A 24,087-nucleotide genomic window follows, 5' to 3' on the forward strand; every position below is an offset into this window, starting at 1 on the left:
ATCGTGAATACCAAGGGATCTGCTTAGGGGTCTGCCTAAGAGAGGGGATTACTCCAAAGAAGTCAGGGGATCAAGGAGCCAGCTCACTCAGAGTGTTACAGTAAAGTGGATGCCGTGTAGTGAACCCTGAAGATTAGGAACAAAGGGGGTGCCAGGAAGGGCCCCAAAGTTGTTCAGCAGTACAGTTCAGTTGATTCAGAGTACAGATTGCTTCAGAGTACAGTTTACCTCAGAGAATTACTTCAGTTCTGCAACACAGCTGGTGACAGACTGAAACCAGCGGCCTAGCCGTGACTAGCTCAATTTCAGTGTTACTCAGCATTAACCAGCGTTAACCTGCATTTACTCAAGTCGTCCCTGCCTATTGTGCATAGTTTTGTTCAGTTGGAGTATCCCACTCATCCCTTCTCCTATCCAAGTTCCTAATAAAACAAAAACTAAAGAAACTGGACTGAATCTTGTCTGAGGTAAAAACACTTGGAAAATGCCAGATTGTTCTCCTGTTGCTAATGGTAACCCAGGGGGACCCGTAACCAGCAGCTCCCTTGGGAGTGGTGATACATATATAAATCTGATCTTATGCCATTTCTGTATGCTATGAGTAAGGCTACGGCCGAAAAGCGTTAGAATTGGCATGTTGTAAACTGCTGTAATGCTGGAATAAACTGCATAAAGATGAAGCATTCATGCGCTGGCCTTTTCTTGTTATATCCTTACATACATAACAGTACATCTCCATTGAAGATTTAAGGCAGAACTTTATTCATAACAGTTTAAAAACTATTGTTCTTAAACAAAAGAACATATTGTACATTCCAGATTAACAATGATGCTACCAAAATTGTGTGCTGTAAATTGCCTCCAGAATTTTTACCATTTCTTCTTGCTGGAGGACACCATTTTGTTGAAGCCCAGAGCAGCCACTTCCATAGTGAGAACTCTCCCTCTCTCCTTGGCCTCAAAAACCATATGTCCCTTTTTACAATTAAAAATGTGTTCATTTCCAGCCTTGATTGTATGTCTCAGTCAGAGAAGGAGGCTACAGAAGCCCAATAGTGCTGAAGTTTGTAGCGCTGCCAAGGGAGAAAGGAGATCATATCTGGGAGATGAGATAAAACACAATCATACCAAGTTTAACTCTTTTGTGTCTCCCTGACAGCATAGTTTGTCCTGTCACATTTCTGCTTTTGTTTTCTCTCTCCCTAACCTTTCATCTATGGCACAGTCTGTGTCATTACTGTTCCACTTCAACCAACAGTAAGTCTTTAGGCTGTCTGTAAATCAGCCTTTAGTGACTCACTGATTATCGACACAGTGCCAAGAATACAACTGAGGCTGTGCAGAGCAGGGCAAAACAGGGCCTTACTGGACTTTAAACAGTATAGGCACTAATTTCTAAACATATTACATAATCAAGCCTGCAAAAGTAGCCATCATGAAGTGATCCATCAGGACTTATTTTAGGCAGCTAACTATCCTGCTTAAAATAGAAATTGTTGCCTTAAATAACAGGATTTTTGTACCTAAAATAGTTACATTTCTTTAGCCAATTCCCGTCCACCATATAGCAAAATATGGCATCATATGACGTCCAGCAGGATAAGCCGAAGGGGCGCACTTGGCAATCAGTGGTATGGTGTGTCGCTCTTACACACCCCATTTCCGATCTTGGTAAAGAGCCTATGACCTAGGCTCTTTACCATGTGATCAGCTATGCCCAATCACAGCTGGTCACATTGTAACCAGGAAAGGCCGTTGATCGGGCGCAGATAGAAAAGAGACGATCAGCGGCTCTCCTGACAGGGTGATGTGGGGGGGGGGGGGGGTCTGCGCTGATAATCAGCACATTGATTATCAGTGCAGACCCACCAGGGACGCCCACCATGGATGCAAATAACCATTAGATTCCAATCAGTGCCCATTATAGATGCCATTAAGTGCCCATCAGTGCTGCATATCAGTGCCATCTATCAGTGCCATCAGTGCCCATTAGTACCCCCCACCAGTGCCACCTATGAATGCCAATCAGGGCTGCCTATCAGTGCCCATCAGTGCTGCATATTAGTGCCTCATCATCCACGCCCATTAGCGCCGCCTTATCAGTACCTGTCAGTGCAGCCTCATCAGTGCCCGTCAGTGAAGGAGAAAACACTTATTTGCAAAAAGTTATGACAAAAACAAAGAAAAACTTGTTTTAATTTTTTTGTCTTTTTCTATTTAGCAAAAAAATAAAAAAAACCCCAGTGGTGATCAAATACCACCAAAAGAAAGCTCCATTTGTGATGGAAAAATAATACAATTGTGTTTAGGTACAGTGTTGCATGCCCACGCAATTTTCATTTAAAACGTGCCAGCCCTGAAAATTGAAAATTGGCCTGGGCTGGAAGGGGGTATGAGTGCGCTGTATTGAAGTGGTTAAGTTCAGGATTAATTTAAGTTAATTGGGATATATTGCCACCTACATGAGGATTTGGACACTGGAAAACAAAAAAGCCATTGGCCAGTCAAGTATAACTCCTCCCACCCCCAGCATACTTTAGTTTTATAGAAAAGCAGTACATAGGAGTAGATCACAAGTCTATATATAAATATATACAGTATCTCACAAAAGTGAGTACACCCCTTACATTTTTGTAAATATTTTACAATATCTTTTCATGTGACAACAGTAAAGAAATTACACATTGCTACAATGTAAAGTAGTGAGCGTACAGCTTGTAAAACAGTGTACATTTGCTGTCCCCTCAAAATAACTCAACACACAGCCATGAATGTCTAAACCACTGGCAACAAAAGTGAGTACACCCCAAGTGAAAATGTCCATATTGGGTTATATTTGCTGTTATCACTCTCATACTGGTCACTGGAAGTTCAACATGGCACCTCATGGCAAACAACTCTCTGAGGACCTGAAAAAAAGAATTGTTGTTCTACATAAAGATGGCCTAGGCTATAGGAAGATTGCCAAGACCCTGAAACTGAGTTGCAGCACAGTGGCCAAGATCATACAGTGGTTTAACAGTACAGGTTCCACTCTGAACAGGCCTCGCTGTGGTCGACCAAAGAAGATGAGTGCACATGCTCAGCATCCTATCCAGAGGTAGTCTTTGGGAAATAGACGTATGAGTGCTGCCAACATTGCTGCAGAGGTTTCAGAGGTGGAGGGCCAGCCTGTCAGTGATCAGACCAAACGCCACACGCTGCATCACATTGGACTGCTTAGCTGTCGTCCCAGAAGGAAGCCAATTTTAAAGATGATGCACAAGAAAGCCCGCAAACAGTTTGCTGAAGACAAGAATACTAGGGACATGGATTACTGGAACCATGTCCTGTGGTCTGATGAGACCAAGGTAAACGTATTTGGTCCAGATGGTGTCAAGCATGTGTCGCAGAAACCAGGTACAAAGACAAGCGTGTCTTGCCTACAATCAAGCATGGTGGTGGCAGTGTCATGGTCTGGGACTGCATGAGTGCTGCTGGCACTGGGGAGCTACAGTTCATTGAGGGAACCATGAATGCCAACATGTACTGAGACATAATGAAGCAGAGCAGGATCCCCTCCCTTTGGAGACCAACATGATAAAGCCCCAAACACACCTCCAAGGCGACCACTGCCTTGCTAAAGAAGCTGAGGGTAAAGGTGATGGACTGGCCAAGCATGTCTCCATACCAAAACCCTATCTGTGGGGCATCCTCAAATGAAAGGACAAAGCACAAAGCACTGGAAAAGCACAGGCAGGGCACTGGAAAAGTCACCAGGTGAAATCCTGTGCTGAAATGGCATGATACAGCGTAATCCGTTAGGATTACAGCTTTGTATCATGTCATTTAGTGTTTTTACACTTTTGGATTTGCCGCCGGTTCCACCCCCCTGCGTCGCAAAGCACACAGGGAGGAAACCAGAAGGCAAGTGCCGGCAATCGGCTGTGCACAAAGTGGAGAGAGAATGTGGGGGAACGCAGGGAAGGAGAGTAACGTTCTGGGGTAATCCCGAGTGTGGCTCGGGGTTACTGATTTTGGTACTGAAAATTAACCCCGAGCCACACTCCGGAATACCACCAGGGAGGTTAAAAATATATATATATAAAAAGTGATGATGTAAACATAAATAATGGCATGATTTACCATGTAGATGGCACATCGCCATAATAGCTGAATGGTAGAAGAAGAAAGGTAAAAGTAAGGAATGCACAGTAGTGGCTGGAGGTAATAATGACAATATGGTGTTGAGCTTTATTTCCTCGTTCAACCCTCTAGGTGCCAAAGAATTCAGTGTAAAAATCCAATAAGTCTCTCTGCGACATAATTTCTGGAATCTCTCAGAGCGTCGCAAGGGGGTTAGATTATATTTCCCAGATGCGCAGCCCCTTAGTGGACTGCTTGTGTTGAGAGAGGAAGCGCCTGGGGACACTATGGTCCTCAGATCCCTCCTCAATCAGCCTCCTGTGGTCTCCAAAATGGGCTCGCACTGTACGGATAGCAAAAAATTAAGAACCCAGTGGTAAATAAATACCACCAAAAAAAAGTTCCATTTGTGTAAAAAAAAAAAAAAAATCATATGGGTACAGTGTTGCACAACCACGAACTGACAAAGTTGACAGCGCTGAAAGTTGAAAATAGGCCTGGGTGGAAAAAGGGTAAAAGTGTCCAGTATGGAGGTAAAGAGCAAACAGGTCAAATTTTGATTGCATAGAGTCACAGAAGGTCATACAAAAGGAAACAATGAAAGACACCTTGTACAAAAGTACTCAATTTTAAAAAAAACATATGTTGGTAACTTTTATGTTTGGCTTTCCACATAGAACCAGATTATATGCAACACACAAAAGATGAGTTGTGCAAAATAGTACAGAGCAGAGGTTTAACCCTTTTCACTGCCAGGCCCTGCACTCCACTTTTAAACTCAAAGTGGCAAGACCAATTTTGCAATTTTTCCATTGTGGTTCTATCCCTCAAACCATGCATTATTTGAAAGCATAGGACCAGTAGACTAAAAGGATGGTGCAACTGCTTTTTATAGGCCTTGTGATATTTGTGCAAATGTTTACCAAACAATATTTTCACCAATAACACGCTAAAATCATTATCATTAGATACATACATGGCAAAATTTTTAAAAATCCTGTGAAATTCCTTGTAAATAAAGCTTAAACTGTATGGAATTAATATAGAACAAATATTTGTCAATTTTAAACTGCACCTTTTTGTGAAATAGTGAAAACTGAAACTGCACAGAACTGTAAATAAAAACGATTTACTCAAAACCTAGAGATTAATTTTCACAACTTTCAGAGTTGGTAAAAGACCCCCCAAAACCTTACATTTTTTTAAAGTGCATGACCTGTAGAATAAAAAAATAACATGCTACCGATTTTTTAGGCCTTGCAATAAGTGGGCAAATGTTCATCAAATCGACATTTTCACAAAAAATACACAAATCCTTTTTAGCACACACAAACCCAACATAACTTACTAAATTCCAGCTAAATCCCTGCTAAGGCGTTCAACATCGGGCATACTAAACTGTATAATGCAATAAGTATTCAGCACAAAAACAAAGCCTATCAAACAAACAACTGCAAGCTAATCACTAAAAGGTCAAGACAATACCTCAAATAGAACATATAAATCAAAATAGTGTAGCACAAAAGATAAATAAAAAGAAGAGCTAAAAGTCAGCATACAGGTGAACATCCATCCACATAGATAAGCCTCAGTTTTGTAAAGTGCTCAGGAGACAGGCAAGTGTCACGGTGCATCCAGCCCCTTCATCTTCACCACCATTAACTGCTGACCACCTGCATGCGACCTTTAGGGTGTAATCACACATTTCTACAGTTGGGAATATTATTCCTCCAATGACCACTCCATGGCTCAGACGATAATTCCTCCGTGCATATAAATAAAAAGGACATCTTGTGCTCTCCGTATGGGCTCTTTTTGTTTGCACTGACAACTCTACGATCTCTCTCCAATGTGGCTTCTTCTGCATCTGACATAAAATGGTTCAAGTAACAATCTAATGTACTTGGTCAGCAGCCAACTGTTCTGTGCAATACAATTATCCGCACACAGATCTCCTGCTGCAAAACTGCTTGAAGCTGACATTAGAGATAGTAGAGCTGTCAGTGCAAAGAGTTTGCAAAATGAGATCCCACTGTACTTAAAGTTTTGGCCACAGAAAAGAGATAGAGAGCTTGAACTTCCAGGGCAAACCATAATTTCCAAATTGTGGCAGCAAGAGGATTGTGCCCCTACAACAAAGCAACCTGTTGCAGTATATATGTGGATGCAAGGCGATCTGTTTTCAATACAGAGGATTTGACTCCAGGATTATTAAATTAAAAGGTTATCTCTGGCGTTGGCTTAACTGTGACCACTTAAACCCAGGCTAGCAAACAGAAATTGTCACTAAAGTATTAGTTTCAGATACTTCTATAGAAGTCCAAGGGGTCATCGCTTGTCGATAGAAGTCTGGTAGAAAGAGAAGCACATTCATTCATATATTCAGGGTGTAACATGTTAAGAAAGGACCTGCCCCTGCTCCACAGCTAGCGGGGAATCTTCTTAGTGTTCTGTGAATGTAAAACTACAAGTGTGCGCACTGCAGTAGTTCATTGGTTCTTCCTGTACGAGCAAGCAGATACACTGATAGGTCTACAGGAGTCCTGCATAACATCAGCAATCTGCAACAGCCGCATACAATTTCCTTGTCAGTTGTTATGAGGCTGTAATTTGGATTTGCCAACTTACTTACCTTGGGTTTTGGTATTCTAGTCACCCTGCTGCTAATACCCCCAATATTACCCACTGAACCTTGTTCTTCACTGGCTTGCTCTACATTTGGCCCTCCCCCTCATAACCTAGTTTAAAAGCCCCTTCAGTTTTTTGGCCATCTTCTCTCCCAGCAGAGCTACACCCTCCCTCTTTAGGTGTAGTCCATCCCAGCTAAAGAGCCAGTAACCGACTGAGAAGTTGGCCCAGTTCTCCAGGAACACAATCCCCTCCTTTCTTCACCAGCTCCTCAGCCACTTGTTAATTTCCCTAATCTCCCTCTGCCTCTCTGGCATGGCTCATATCGGTAATATTTCTGAGAATACTACCTTGAAGGTCCTACTCCTTAACTTCGCTCCTAAGTCTCTAAAATAGTTTTTTAAGACTCTCCATCTTCCTCTTTGTCATTGGTACCTACATGTACCATGACAGCAGGCGTTTTTTTGGGGCATTTTTTGGGGGTCTTTGGAGGCAGGCAAAACATCTTAACATCTGTTTAGGGGTATATATACACACACACACACACTTATATGTATTTATACACATATATAGGTGTGATAGGAGCGGAGACATATGCCTGTTAATTATTTCATTAGCGCAAACACAGTGTTCTGCTACTTTCACACCTATATATGTGTATATATACATACATACATGTGTGTGTATATATACCCCTATACAGAAGTTCATGCCTGACTCCAAACATGTCCTCAAAAAAGCCCTATAAACGCCTGCAGCAAAAAGCAGGGTGACAGGCGAGAAGCCATATCGCTGTTTTTTAAGTGACCTAAGAGAAACAATCTTTTCTCTATAGCGGTCACCCTGACATGGAAGGGTTTGGTCACCCTGCCATAGCAGTCAGAGTCAGTTCACCCTACACTACACTACGGTCACCCTGGCACTTAACACTTTTCCTACAGAAACTAGATTTTTGAATCTAACTAAAGTGGAAAATAGCACCCTAACTACACTAGATATCCCTTTCCTCACATAATTGCTAAATGACACTTTGAAGCAGAAGTAACAGAACTGCTTCCACTCTCTTCCACGTCCCTGTATTACAATGCTAGGAATTTGGCGGGGCTATCTTATATACTGGGGGGCGTATTCACTAATGATTGGCCTCTGTACCCCCTAGTCACTCCAATCACATTCCTAGCATTCTCCTGCCCCCTCAATTGGCTTTTACTAATGGTTCTGGTCCAATCACAGGTTTTTAAAGCCCATTTCCTGGCCCATTGCATTTTGGTCGGTTCTGGTTGCCGAATTTCGAACACCCAATGTTCGGGTCGAACCGATGGTCGACCCGAACCGTTCGATCATCCCTAATCTTGAGTATGCAGTTCAGTTTTGGTTATTCAGTCCTTAACTAGGATAACCTTAAACTGGAGAGAATCCAGAGAAGAGTAACACAACTAATAAGGGGGCTGGAAGACCTCAAACTAAGGAACAACTACACAAATTACAATAAAACTAGATGAAAGGCTTTTCAAACCTAAAGTGATACTAAAGTCTTGTTTTATTTTTTTAAGTAAAAATAACATGTTATACTTACCTGCTCTGTGTAATGGTTTTGCACAGAGCAGCCCAGATCATCCTCTTCTCAGGTCCCTCTTCAGTGCTCCTGGCTCCTCCCTCCTGTTGAGTGCCCACACAGCTCCCAGGTTTATATTCAGACACAGAGCCTCATTGGCTGACTGACTTTAATTGAGAGCAGATGTCAATGGTGCCACGTTGCTGTCCCAGCCAAGGAGAAGGGGAGTGCCGGGCAGCCGAGACACTCATAGTTACATAGTTAGTGAGGTTGAAAAAAGACATCAGTCCATCCAGTTCAACTTATGATGTGTGTGTATGTTTGCTTTTAACCATACATTGTATACCCCTGTATGTTGTGGTCTCTAAGGTGCCCATCTAATAGTTTTTTGAAACTATCAATGCTCCCTGCTGATACGACTGCTTGTGGAAGAGAATTCCACATCCTTACCGCTCTTACAGTGAAGAACCCCTTACGCATTTTAAGGTTAAACCGCCTTTCCTCTAGTTTTAGTGAGTGGCCACGTGTCTTATTGTATCACCTTTCTCTGAATAGTTTGTTCCTTATGCTAGGGTCGCCAGTAAAAGTATTTGTACATTGATATCATATCCCCCCTCAATCGTCTCTTCTCCAGAGAGAATAGGTTCAGTGCTTGTAGTCTTTCCTCATTGCTGATGTCCTCCATTCCCCTAATTATTTTTGTTGCCCTTCTCTGGACTCTTTCCAATTCCAGCACATCCTTCCTGAGGACCGGTGCCCAGAACTGGACAGCATACTCCAGATGTGGCCGGACCAGAGTCTTGTAGACCGGGAGAATAATCTCTTTAGTTCTGGAGTGAATCCCCTTTTGTATGCATCCCAGTATTCTGTTGGCTTTGCTTGCAGCGGCATGGCATTGCATGCCACTGCCAAGCCTGTTGTCTACCAGTGCCCCCAAGTCTTTTTGCATCCTAGACTCACCCAGAGGTTCCCCCCCTAGTGAGTAGCTTGCTTTCTGGTTTCTGGCCCCCAAGTGCATTACTTTACATTTTTCAACATTAAGCCTCATCTGCCATGTAGTTGCCCACCCCGTTATTTTGTTCAGGTCCGCTTGTAAGGTTTCCACATCCTGCATAGAAGATATTGGCAAGCTTAGTTTAGTAGCATCCGCAAATACTGAGATTGTACTAGATATCCCCTCCTCTAGATCATTTATGAATAAATTAAACAGGATTGGTCCCAGGACAGAACCCTGGGGGACCCCACTTTACACACCCGCCCAATCCGAGTACTCCCCATTAATCATCACCCTCTGGACTCTCCCCTGGAGCCAGTTCTCTATCCAGGTACTCACCTTATGGTCCATACCTACCTTCCTTAGTTTGTACAGTAAGCGTTTGTGGGGAACGGTGTCAAAGGCCTTTGCAAAGTCGAGATACACCACACCACATCCACAGGCTTTCCTTTATCTAGGTAGCAGCTCACTTCATCGTAGAAGGTTAATAGATTGGTTTGGCAAGAATGATTTTTCATGAATCCATGCTGATTACTACTAATAATACAGTTTTTATTACTAAAGTCTTGTATGTGGTCCCTTAACATCCCCACCAAAATCTTGCAGACTACAGATGTTAGGCTGACCGGCCTATAGTTACCCGGGAAACATCTCGGCCCCTTTTTAAATATTGCTACCACGTTGGCTTTTTTCCAATCAGCTGGCACCATACCCGTCTGTAAACTATCCTTAAAGATCAAGAATAATGGTCTGGCAATCACCTGGCTGAGCTCTTTAAGAACCCTCGGGGTGCAAGCCATCCGGTCCCGGTGATTTATTTATGTTAAATTTCTCTACACTGCACTCCACACTGCAACATCCCTAGATCTAGATGGGGATCAGGTAAGTATTAGAGGGGCTGAGGGGGGCTGTGGCACAAAGAATGCTTTTTATCGTGCATTAAGATAAAAAAAAAAAAAACCTTATGCCTTTACAAACACTTTAAACTGTGTAAAGAGGTTCTTTAATGCTTGACCGTTAAAGATGCCAAAGTCCCTACTGCAGTTTGTGGTATTAGTGGAGGCCATAGATACATTTAAAAACGTTCAATGCCAATGCATACTGTACATACACACATAGGTTAAATTAAATGAACCTATGTTTGTATTCAACCTCACCGACTATGTAATTATGTAAATTGGGAAAGATGGGAAATAATACATTTTTTCCTATGTAAACAAAAAAAAAAAAAAAAAAAACTGGATACTGCTTCAGTCAGTATAAGCAATACTTTTTTTTTTAACTTCCTTCCAATGTCAGAGTAAAATGTTTTGTCCAAAATTAAAACAGACTATACAAGGTGGTTTAAATAAGACAACATGCAAAACACTGCCCAATGCAATCTAAAATAACAGTATGTCTATCTATGCTGATTCATTGCTATGCCAAGTATAAAAGGTAGGAAATTAGAAGTGTACTTAATTACTTTGTATACAATTAAGTTATAGAAGCAGCTATTTAGACTTTCTTGCCAAATTCCCATTATGCATAATGACCAGCAAGGGCATCTTTTCAAACCTCAACTTGTATGTGTGGGTATAGAATTGTAGAACTATAAGCCAGTTGCAGTATGTTGTAGTTTTTTCACTCTGTACTTGCTTGTCTCTGGACAACTACAGTAATAGCTTTTTATTCTTGGAAAAAAAGATCCTTCCCTTCTGTGACTTACCATTGCAGCAGTGAATGGGATGTTGTCAATTAAGGATGAAGCTAAAGCTGAAACCCACACTACCAAAATAATGGCAATTGCAAGCCGTTCATCTTCAGGCACTTGCTAGGATTGAAAGATTTATGAACAACATATTAGTTAAAAATGATCCTTTAAATACAAGTACAGTATGACAAGTGAAATTGTTCATAAAACCATCATAAAGTCATTAAAGCCATTTTCAGATATAAACCAGAACAATTACAAGCTATTAATAAACTGTAAATTTACAATAATAATGTAGGACAGAATGAAATCAATTTTAAATAGCAAAAATTCAAACTGTCATCATCCTTTTTCAAAAGAATTCTCCCATAAACACATCTACAAAATTTTAGCCGTTCATTTGAGTAATATGATTTGACAGAGCAGTTAAATATTATGAATACGCTCAAGGGCTCGAAAAATTTACATGCAATAGTGGGTTTCAGTATTCTGTTATATTTGAACAAAGTACATTTACAGGGATATTATTAACAAGTCAGTAAACCTTACACACACTTTAGCTAAAGAGAAAATGAGTAAATATTCATATAGGTATGAATAAAAGTTTCCATATTTTGAGATTCTCAATGTTAATTCAGGGTATGCAATATCTCAAAATGTGTTAAAGTATAAAAGTTTACCCTTTAGGTTGTGAGCCAGTGTACAGATGAAGATACATTGTTCTTCATTGAGATTACTTAGACAGTTTGATACATGTATCTAAACCCAAGAACAAAATATGTAGTAATCTATTGCAGCTTATCAGTCCTTAGATGATTTTTTTAAAGCATTGTCCTTTCTTTTTTTTTTTTCTAACTAGGCCAATATATAGCATATGTATTGTATATTAAATGCATTGTAAAGCAGCTTACACATCCTTAGATTTCTTTTTTTAAGCTTTTTCCATTTTTATGAAGTCAATATATAGTATATATTAAATTTATTGTAATGCAGCTTATCAGTCCTTTGATATACAGTATTAGGTTTCTTTTCTTAATTTCATTTTTCCAGTAATAGCCTTCCTGTCCTAGTATGAGCACACTCACTGTATGTGTGTATATATATATATATATATATATATATATATATATATATATATATATATATATAATATATAATATATAAAGAAGCAGTGTTGCCACCCTAGAAAAGAACTAAAGAAACCTTCCCCTCTCCCCTTCCTCTTATTATGTGGGGAGGGTGGTATAGGACACAATACTAACTCATAACACAGATAGAGAGCTCAGAAAGTTATCAGCTTATAAGGTTTTTGACAGGATCTTTGGGTATTCCATCATTTTTGTTTTATAGTTTATTGAGAAGCTATAACAAAAAACAATATGTTTTAAAGACCAAAAGGTTGCAAATAAGAGAAATGCAATGTTAAGGTTTAGGTCTCATGCATTCAGGATGTTTTTGAAGCTGCTTTTAGGGGCATCCGGCCCTTTTCTACAAAAATTCCCACTGCCAGGTAATATCACATTGTGCTAGAATGAATCACATACTAGCACAATACAAAATATTTAATATAAAGGGTTTGTTGCTCTTAAAAAAAAAAAAAATTGGATTGTGTTCCCTTAAAGCATGTTATACAGCACGGTGTTTGTGCTGTGAAATTTGGCCCCTTCTATCAACTGAAATACCTGGCTGATCCTGCCTGGTTCTGCCCTCCCCTCTGTAAACTGACCACAGTTTATCATGACTGCCGAGCCCTGACACCGTGGTCAGTTTACGTGCCTCTGTCATCCGCAGCTCTTCTATGTCCTCTCTCCCCCCTCCCCCACCCCTTCCTATCAGCTTTTTCCACTTCACAATCTTCCCCCCTGCTGCTCTTATTATACAATACCCTTGCAACAACCCCCTCTGCTATGTTAAATAATGTCCCAAGTGCATTTGTTTTTTTTTTTTTTTTAATAGGACACTGTGTACCTGATTTCAGAGCGCCAATCGGCGCTCACGTAACTGGCCGCATCTCTCCTCCTCCTGGCTGATGTCAGCAGGGGTTTCTCAGCCCCGCCCGCTTTGCTGTCAGCTCAAGAGAGGAGAGAGGCAGCTGGTCACATAAACGCTTATCTGCACTCTGAAATCAGGTGCACAGCGGGGACATTATTTAACATAGCAGAGAGGACTGTTGCAAGGTTGTTGCATGGCTTAACAACCACTTTAAAATGCTGACAAAGCTTCAATTTTTACCCGGTCTTTCTTCAGGGTTCACTGGCTCCAGCCATTTGACTGTCCAGGCCACAGTGACGTCACCCCAGAGCACAGCATAGAGCTCTGAAGGGACAGCATTGGTATGCTGTTCCTCCATAGCGCATTCGCCACTGACATCACTGTCTGCTCACTGGAATATCTCCTAAACTGTGGACGCTTAGGAGATATTCAATTAACCTACGGGTAAGCTTTATAATAAGCTTTACTACCACTTTAAATGCATAGAGGCATACAACAACAAAAAAACGCTGCAAGTGCGCCCAGGAGCAGTGGCATGTAAATGCTTGTAAACATGTCTAAACGCTCATTAACATTGGCACCTTTAGCTCTTGCACCTTAATTCATTTCACTGGCCAGTGAAATTAATGACCAAGCTCTAAACCCTTTACAAGCATTTACAAACCAAGTGTTTTTTCTGCCAAAACACCACTGCCAGGAAGAAAGGTGTCTAGGAGAGAGAGCAAAAATGTCCAGTGTGCATGTGCCCTTACATACGCATTAAGTTATTAAACTTTATATCAGGATAGATATAGGAGATGAAGAAATTAACTGATTTCAAGATGAGATCAGTACACTTATGAGGTTGGATGTTAAAGCTAACTCCACCCATGTGATATTTAGCTACAGACATGCACTGATTGGTTGGTCAGTCACTTCTAATAAACTTCAAACTGTGATATTGAAGTGGTGCCATGCGGTTTCAAATGGATGACCCGTATTTTCATCTCTTCAATATTGTGGACATACTTAAAGTGGAATTCCAGGCAAGAATGATAATCTCCCTCGGATTTGAATGCTTACCGATATTCTCTTCTGTATTATCCACTATCTAATAAAGCCATACAGGACCCTTCCTTTCCTCCTTTCTTGGACAGATAATAATTGATTTGCCCAGTGGGAATATGGCTGCTCACTACCTCGTCCATGTGTTGTTGGCAGTCCCAGTTCTTTCAGCCAGCCAGCTCCACGCTGCCCTTTCCCCCATTTCTTCTTGTGACGTCTGCATGTCACATGCTCTAGTTCAGTAGTCAGTGTCAGTTCTCTCAGCCAGACAGCTATGCTCTGCCCCACTCAGTCTAGCCCCTCATCCCGCCTCTACTCTCCCCTTCATTTCACTTTCTTGAATGAGAAGATGATGTACATGCCCACCAGCAGCTCTGTCACATGATGGGAGCAACACTGCTTTAAAAAAAAAAAATAAAAAAAAAATTCAGATTTGCAGCTTTTGGGGCATACCAGGAAGCTTAATGATTGGTTAGGTTTTCAGTGGCACATTCAAAAACATTAAGGCTTTACAACCACTTTAAATTGCTTGGCAATAGCTGGATAACCAGAGCTTTCTTTAAAAAAATAATTACCCGAGCAAAAGATCTGTTCAACTGACCCATAACTTCATTGTAAAACAAAATTGTCCTTTAAATTTGAAACTAGCTACCTCATTAATTTAGATTTACATTAATAACCAAACAAAGTAATCTGTAACGCGTGTTAGATTATTCAATGTCAGCGTTTAATGTTTTTCTTTCCAAAACTGCTGCATTTAAGCATTTTCTTTGTAAATGTTCAGTTGTACTGATACAACTTACAGCATAACAAACATCTGCTGTTTGCAGATATACCTTAGTTGCATCTATTATTTATTACCAGCAGATCTGATAATGCCCAAGAGTGATGGAGTGCATTTTGGTTTTCCTATGTACTGGCTCCATACTGTGTTTTAAAACACCTTCATGTAAAAATCACTGTAAAAAGACGTTATCCAGCAAAACAGAACCCCTACAATTTTTATAAAGAGGAACCCCTTGTTTTTCTTGCAATCAGATGTTATATCCAAATAGTGAACCGATATTTAAAAAGTGAAAATGTGCTGTCTTAATGGGATTATCTAGTAAATGTAACTGTGGCTTATATCAGTATGCGCTTAGGCATGTTCGGAATCCTAGTACAAACCTGCCTGCTAGATCCCACAAGGAAGCAGACACTGCACACTGCTAATCACAGGCAGTGAAACATAACCAGTCTGCAGCTGCACAGATTGGGAAATATCTCAATTACTGTGATTAGCAGTGTGCATGGTCTGCTTCCTGGTTGGATTGGGCAGGTGGGTCGGGACAAGGATCCCGAACACATCTGGGCCTGTCTCTACTTATCAGTACACAGAAAAATCCAAGTTTTACTATAACATTTGATATCACCTATTGACATCTGTTCCTGAACCCCTGTAGCCTAAAACTTACAGTTTGCAACAAAAGGCATATACAGTACTGCCTTTGAGCATTGCTATTTTCATAAGAGCTGACATTTCTCTATGTATGATTCTTCTGAAGAGGAAGCTGTACAACAGTACCTGCAGTGCAAGCTAAAGGCAAGTATAAGAAATTGCCCCCTACGATTTCTTCTGTCTGATGATCCTATTTCTCTTTTTTACAGCCTCTGTGTCAAGATCTCTAAATACTCCAATTTTTGTCTTTTGTTGCTATCCCCCACCCATTCTGCACATGTGAGTGGATCTGCACATTCTCTACCCTATCAAGTAGTCTTGTCTGATATGAAGAAGCAAAGCCCTGCTCTACTGCCAAGGTGCAGACTGAGCCAATGTACTGTAGGTAAATCCTGAAAAAAAAAAAAATCAACCGAAAGAGAGCAAAGTGGCTATGGTGGTGGCCCCACTTGACTTGACTGGCCACAGTTTCTCAGTGATTCACAGGCTTTTTTTTTTTTTAACGGTTGTACATCCGATTGCCCTGAAAAATACATTCTAGGTTTTATGGGCCAATTTTTTTAACTATTTAAATTATTTGTAAAAAAAAAAAAGCAACAACTTTGTTTATTTAATCATTAAATACAGGGTGCATTCATAGCACTGACTTTGGGGATATTCAGGGCTTCCTAAAATGAAAACCCAGCATTTTATGGTCACTTACTGATCATCTTAGTCTAAAACACCCTACCCGACTTGTTGCTCTTTGGGGCTAACCAAAAGCAAAAGTTGCCATCTTTATTACCGATAATGCAGGTACTAGGCTCTTTTTCTGGATTGTGGATTAAAGTGGAACACAGACAGGGAGCAAGGAGGCTCTTTATTGCAGAAGAGACATGTAATGTATTTTCTGCCATAAGATGCACCTACTGTTTCACCGCTCTATTGAAATGTAAATTGAGCTGTGCATGCACAGCTCAGCTTCTACCCTTCAGTGTGTCAGGATGACTGCCTCCTGAGCATGTGCAGGATAACGTCATTCTCCGGCAGCCAATGAAGTGACAGGCAGGTGCACAGCTTTGACCAATTATACTATCCCTCTTGAAAAATGCAGAATGAATGAATGTTTCAGTTTTATCCCCTGGACATCCACCAGCCCTAGACTCTTATGTAGGTGGCTTACTGGATGATCCAGCCATGGGCTCACTTTTTAAACTATGTTTTGGAAAGCTCCTATATCCCCTACAAACAATCCATTCTTAGACTACAGCAGGAACTCTCCAAATTGCCGTGGAAAGGGGGAAGACCTGAATAGCCAAATTAAAGTTTCAACTATCATTTCAATGAAGAACTGAATCTCCCAGATATGTGTAAATGTACCTGGCCTGCCTCTATAGGTTTGCAGAGACTGGATTAATGATACTTGCATATTATGCTACCAACTGTGGAAAAGGCTGTGGCTGACCTAAAAGTCAAGCATACTAGGCTTTTTAAGGAAACTTTTTTGCAGTTTTTAAAACATTTTCTTTTTCCCTATCAAATATTCAAGCATATGCCCCTCTGAGGTGACAGGGTTTTTTTTTTTTTTTTTTGCATTGGCATTAATCGGAATTTCCTGCATTGGGAACTTACAGAGATTCTAAAATAAGGCCACATGATGGATTTACAACACAGACCATTGTCTTTTCCAGTGTTGACCACCCACTTTAGATGACCAAAAACTTGCTTAAAGAGCTTTTGTTGAGCACATCTGACAATCATGTCTGTTTGTCCAAATAAACCTCTTAGAGCCGGTTCACACTACTCTGACTTGTCAGGCGACTTGGTCGCCTGACAAGTAGAGCTCCATGCCGTGCAATGGAACCGTTCTAATCAGAGCGACACAAGTCGCTCCGACTTAGAAAAAGGTTCCTGCACTACTTTTGGATGAATTCGGAGCGACTTGCATTGACTTCTATTATGAGAAGTCGTTTGCAAGCCGCGATGAAGTTGTGCTGCACGGGCGACTTTGAGTCGTGGTAGTGTGAACCAGCTCTTAATACCTACCTTTCTGTCAGAGTAAAACTGATCTCCTTTTGAGAATGTAGTGTAATCTCCCTTTAGCCAAAGCCATTTGGCACTGGAGAGCCGCCGTGTGCCTAAACTGATATCTTGCTATTCAGGGTAATTTGGAATACAGGCTATTCACAGCACTATGAACACATGAAGCAGAAATTAAGCAAGCAATTATTAGTGCAGTAGATGCACAAATAAAGTATTTTATATATATATGACTAAAACAGGAAAATTCTAAAAATCTTGATTTGTAGCCTGAATATAATAAAACAAATGATAACTGCCACGCAATACCTCTTAAAGGGTTGCAAGCAGGATATGGGTCATAGGATGATATAAAGGAAGAAATTAACTCACCTTTATAAGAACTGCTGTCTGCTCTCCTATGTAATCAATTAAATGCAGATTAGCCAATGCCTAAAAACAAAGCAGTAGTTTAGCAATGTGACCATTTATTTATTCATTACAAATAGATACTGTCTTTACTGCTTGGAAGTGTTTAGCAGAACATTGCTGTTGCTTTTATAGGTGTAGGTTTACACCTACAAAAAGAAAAAAATATTTTCTATGGTGCATAATTTTAAAGCACTAAATGTGACATTCATCTAATACTCACTACAAGTTAAAATTCCTGCATGTGCTTATGTTTTAGATTAATGAGCAGTGTTTTTTTAACACTGACATTTACAGAGAAAAAAAGTTTTAAAATTGCTGGCAAGAAATTGCAGCAGGTTGCCCCCCCCCCCCCTCCACAGGAAATCCATATCAGATTCTTAGTCCAAGCATGTAGCCTGGTTGGCCAAGAAAGGAGGGGATAGATAAGCATGTGCGCCCCCCAAACCTACCAGGCCCTTAACATGAGAAGGGTACTGGCAAAGCACATTATTTCCACATAATTGTTGATGAGGACAAGGGCCTCCTCCCTACAACTGTTGCCCAGTGGTTGTGGGGGTCTGCTTATTGGAATATGGAAGCCCTCAGTAACAATACAGGGCCCCCCAGATACCAGCCACCACATGTGGATATTATACATAGCACCCCCACTCATTCACAAAAGAGCACATAGAAAAAAGACACCAAATAAAAATTCCAAAAGTCGTCCAGCAATGCAGATGCTCATCAATAATTGTTCCGAACAACCTAGTAAAAAAAAAAAAAAAAAACCCCACGGCATGTCCTGCTTACTTGTTTGTCACCGGACAAATGGAAAATCCAATGGAAAGCAGCTATTATATACAAGGAGCCAGAGTCTTCAATGAATGCCATTGGTCATATATCGACGTGACCAAATATGATCAGTGAGGTGACTGGGATTCTGCCCCCTTTGCTTACATGGCCAGGGATTCCATATCCAGCCCAAATCTACCAGTGGAGAAACTGGCAAAAATGTAAGGCGATCACAGAGAGAATACTAGAATAAACCTGGAAACCTGCACCAGACAGTGACAATTTCTTCTGTAGGTGGCAGTATAACCTGGTCGATTACTGCGTCTCCCAATTGAGAAGAAAGAAAAAGTAAGCCTCCAAACAAATCCACAAAAGTTAATATCCCACAGTGTTGAAGAGATTAAAAAAAATATTTTTTGTTATACAAAAAATATAAACATTTTAAAAGATATACAAATCCTACCTCCATTAAAACAAACAGTGCAGCAAAGAACAGTAGTGTTGCCCATTCCACTCGATGCAGAATCATTTCAAAATCATGGATATCAGCAAGAACAAGCAGCCATAGTGAACCCAAAATTGCAATCCATCCTGTAACCAGAAAAAAATAAATACAATATATATATATATTCAAATGTATCTTTCATAATTTTATATTCCAGAGCTGGTGGTCCTATTGTGCAGTGTTTTCTTTTGCAAGCCTGTTCTTGGTGCATACAAACTCAAGGCCAGTTTTATACAAAGCAGTGTCATGGTGAAAATCTTAAGTATGGCTCTTTGGCTGGTGGGAAGAGTCTCGCATCTGGAGGAGCAATCTGTTTGCTGCCCATATCACCCTTTTTGGATGATATACTGATTTTAACATCATCTGGGATGGCCCCCTTCCTCAGTTATACCTTTTATTCAATATTGTAATGACAATACCATTGGCCTGTCCTTTACTCATGTTTGTGATCCATCAACTTTTGTTTTCCTTGACCTTGAACGAGGCCATACCAATGGGAAAATTACTTTCAAGGCGCAATTCAAACCCACCTCGGGCAACTCTTCTCTTCACTCCCATAGTTGCCATCACCCGAGGTGGCTTAACAACATCCCTAAAGGACAGTTTAGTCATCTTTGCAGGAACTGTACACTTGATCAGGGTTATTTTTCCCGAGGTCAGTTCCTCAAAGACAGATTTCTGGAAAAAGTTTTCAACCCCAGCTTAGTGGAACAATCCTATAAAATATGTGCCACTAGCCAGATTAGGGTAGTTAAAACAGAGACTACCTCAGGGGCCGATATCAAAATTATAACCCAGTTTTACTCCTGTTTTAAACAGATAGAGAAGGTCATTGCACGACATTGGAGGATCCTTTTGAAGGACCCCAAGTTGGGGCTGGTTCTCCCAAACATACCTAAATTTGTATATAGAAGAGCTCCCAAGTCCCAATGTGAAAAACAAAATTGCTCCTAGCAAGTTACCATCCAGCAATAAGTCCTCCTCACATCCTTTGGCTACATTCTTCAATATAGTAGGGATGTTCCAATGTAAAAAACTAAAATGCAAGTTGTGTAAATTTGTCGCCCACTGCAAAAAAGTGTTTTACCGATAAAGGAAAAACGTATTCAATCAGTTCCTTCTTCTCCTGTTCCACAGATTTTGTTGTATATGGCTTCCCACCCCCCTGTGATCTATTCATTCAGTCCGGGTACATTTTGGTGAACACAGGAAACTCATTGAGGAAGGCAGTATTGATGATAACTTTCCCCGCCATTTTAAATACACTCATAATTGTTCCACCAATGCCCTTCAAGTTTGGATTTTGGAAAAAACTCCCCCCCCCGTGACTATGTGGCGGAGAGGTTTCATACCCTCTGTCGCAGAGAAACCTTTTGGATTTATCACCTCAATAATCTGTTGCCATGAAGCCTTAATGAGGAACTTTTTTCAATTTTGGAAAATAATCCCAGCTTCTGTTATCATGTAACTTTTGCTACATACCATTCAGTCTCATTGAATTAGAAATGCATATCAGCATGTTTTTTTTTTTTTCTCTTTCCTTTTTACATAAGTGCATATATTTAATTTTCTAAACATTTATTTTTATTTTATATGCATGTATTGTGCATATATACATTATCTCACAAAAGTGAATACACCCCTCACATTTTTGTAAATATTTTATTATATCTTTTCATGTGACAATACTAAAGAAATTAGACTTTGCTACAATGTAAATTAGTGAGTGTACAGCTTGTATAACCTTGTAAATTTGCTGTCCCCTTAAAATAACTCAACACACAGCCATTTAGGTCTAAACCGCTGACAACAAAAGTGAGTACACCACTAAGTTAAAATGTCCAAATTGGGCCCAAAGTGTCAATATTTTGTGTGGTTACCAATATTTTCCAGCACTGCCTTAACCCTCTTTGGTATGGAGTTCACCAGAGCTTCACAGGTTGCCATTGGAGTCCTCTTCCACTCCTCCATGATTACATCACGGAGTTGGTGGATGTTAGAGACCTTGCACTCCTCCACCTCCTGTTTGAAGTTGCCCCACAGATGCTCAATAGGTTAGGACATGCTTGGCCAGTCCATCACCTTAACCATCAGCTTTTTTAGCAAGGCAGTAGTCGTCTTGGAGGTGTGTTTAGGGTCGGTATGTTGGAATACTGCCTTATGGCCCAGTCTCCGAAGGGAGGGATCATGCTCTGCTTCAGTATGTCACAGTACATATTGGCATTTATGGTTCCCTCAATGAACTGTAGCTCCCCGGTGCCGTCAGCACTCATGCAGCCCCAGACCATGACACTCCCACCACCATGCTTGACTGTAGGCAGGACACACTTGTCTTTGCACTCCTCATCTGGTTGCCGCCACACCCTCTGAACCAAATAAGTTTATCTTGGTCTCATCAGACCGCAGGACATGGTTCCAGTAATACATGTCTTTAGTCTGCTTGTCTTCAGCAAACTGTTTGTGGTCTTTTTTGTGCATTATCTTTAGAAGAGGCTTCCTTTCGGGGCAACAGCCATGCAGACCAATTTGATGCAGTGTGCGGCGTATGGTCTGAACACTGACATGCTGACCCCCTCAACCCTTCAACCTTTGCAGCTATGCTGGCAGCACTCATATGTCTATTTCCCAAAGACAACCTCAGGATATGATGCTGAGCACGTGCACTTCAACTTCTTTGGTTGACCATGGCGAGGCCTGTTCTGAGTGGAACTTATAATGTTAAACCATGTATGGTCTTGGCCACCGTTCTGCAGCTCAGTTTCAGGGTCTTGGCTATTTTCTTATAGACTAGGCCATCTTTATGTAGAGTAAAGATTATTTTTTTCAGATCCTCAGAAAGTTCTTTGCCATGAGGAGCCATGTTGAACTTCCAGTGACCAGTAAGAGAGTGAGAGTGATAACACCAAATTTAACACACCCGCTCCACATTCACACCTGAGACCTTGTAACACTAATGAGTCACATGACACCGGGGAGGGAAAATGGCTAATTTGGCCCAATTTGGACATTTAGGGGTGTACTCCCTTTTTTTTTTCAGCGGTTTAGACAATAATGGCTGCGTGTTAAGTTATTTTGAGGGGACAGCAAATTTACACTGTTATATAAGCTGTACACTCACTACTTTAGATTATAGCAAAGTGCCATTTCTTCAGTGTTGTCATATGAAAAGATATAATAAAATATTTACAAAAATGTGAGGGGTGTACTCACTTTTGTGAGATACTGTATGTATATATTTATATGTATGTGTGTGTATATGTATGTTATATATATATATATATATATATATATATATATATATATATATATATATTATTTATTTCATTTATTTTTATTATAGATTTGTCTTATATATATTATTATTTCCTAAGTATAGCTATTTTTAATCATATATTAATATATCTCTATTATTAATGGAAATATTGTAATGTTATACTTGATCCTTATATTTACAGTGCAGCCATTTTGTTTTATCTGCTTTGTTTTTTCTTGTTTTAATCCTGTTTTAATCCTCTCTCCAGTAATACCATTGAATTCCCTGATACGGTCAGTCTGCACGCCAAGGGTTGATGGCTCAGCTATGTCTTTTGTGCTTTTCTCTCACTCTCAGTTTTCTCCCCCTTCCACCCTTCTAGCTCTATACTGCAGCTGAGCTTTCTTCCTCCTTCGCCTCCCATATTCCTCCCCTTCCTGCCATTTTGGCTTTATAAGCCCATCACTTTTCTTCATTGTCCATGAATTAGAAGAGGGCAAAGTCCCTGGAAAAGCATCATGCCCACCCCCTCTCCCGACATCCACTAGGCATATTAACAGCTGTCATCCTCATGTGCAGCCTAGAATGCCACTGCCAATATCCATACTTTGAGCTGGCTGACTCCCTGTCATCCTAAGTCTCTGTTTACCCAGTGATGCTTTCAGCCTCACACTGATTACAGCTACTTGGTCTCAGGTTTTCCCGATCCATGCTGTTTCATGCTAACTTCAAATAAGTGTGCTGCTTATTTTAATAAAGTGTTCTTTATTTGATACTGACCTCAGCACCCTGCTATTCATTTTTTTCCCTGAATGTATCACTCACATTGTGTCACAATACCATAAACAATTGCAAAGTCTTTTTAATAAAGTATTAAAGTTAATAAAACCTACATGCTCCTAGGATAATGCATCAAAATTTCAGAATGGTGGACCATTATTCTTGTGTTGGCATGCAAGCCTTGACATTTCCTTTACCAAAGTGGTGCAGCATCACATGGGCCACAATACTCTCAACTAATTTCCAGTTATACTTTTGCTGCTGAACAGGTCAGCCCAAGTTATCTTATTTGCTATACATGGATCTTTTTATGGCATATGAATACTGTAAGCGGACAAATCTCAAAAGTCTAGTGCAAGCATGTGGGCAGGGCTTTCATATGACTATAGTGGAGAGGAATTTGGTGACAACGCTTAAAACTTTTACTGTACCACTTACTGTATACCGAGTAATCAGCAGTGGAAAACATGTTAAACATTCCTCAAGAATCAACTTTACAGCAAATAGGCACTTACCCACATCAAGCATACAACAGTTTCAGTAGTGCAGTAGGCATTCAGTACTTACATTCAGAAAGTTGACAAAAGCCATATTCTTTAACCACTTGTTTACCTGCACCATTTAAAAATTGTGTCTGGTAGACCAAGAATTTAAACACACTCCTAGCTGCTATAGCTTAAGCTTGAAGAGAAGGCGAAAAGATTTCCGATAGAAGTGATTTGAGCAGCTGTAAAGTTACCCAGTTACTCCAACACCCCACCAAAGGTACAAGTTCCCTGTGACTGCCCCATATTGTCCTACCTGTGGACGCAGGTCTGGCATGGCAGGTGTGGGCGATTGTCAAAAGTATTCCAGGAGTCACACTAAAATACTGTTGTT

General features: G+C 40.5%; 1 protein-coding gene across 2 annotated transcripts in view; it reads right to left on the minus strand.

The window, feature by feature from the left end:
- The window catches only part of OCA2 (OCA2 melanosomal transmembrane protein), a 524,044-nt gene that overhangs the window by 91,865 nt on the left and 408,092 nt on the right, over positions 1 to 24,087 (minus strand). For both annotated transcript variants that reach the window (XM_082246739.1, XM_082246738.1), the window contains 3 exons: positions 19,134 to 19,261; positions 17,861 to 17,920; positions 11,011 to 11,115 (listed from right to left, as the gene is read on the minus strand). In XM_082246739.1, the coding sequence (XP_082102865.1) occupies positions 11,011 to 11,115; positions 17,861 to 17,920; positions 19,134 to 19,261 (293 nt within the window). The remainder of the gene's footprint in view (positions 1 to 11,010; positions 11,116 to 17,860; positions 17,921 to 19,133; positions 19,262 to 24,087) is intronic.

The sequence above is a fragment of the Pelophylax lessonae genome (genome assembly GCF_965119305.1).
Source record: "Pelophylax lessonae genome assembly, chromosome: 2".
Lineage (NCBI taxonomy): Eukaryota > Metazoa > Chordata > Amphibia > Anura > Ranidae > Pelophylax > Pelophylax lessonae.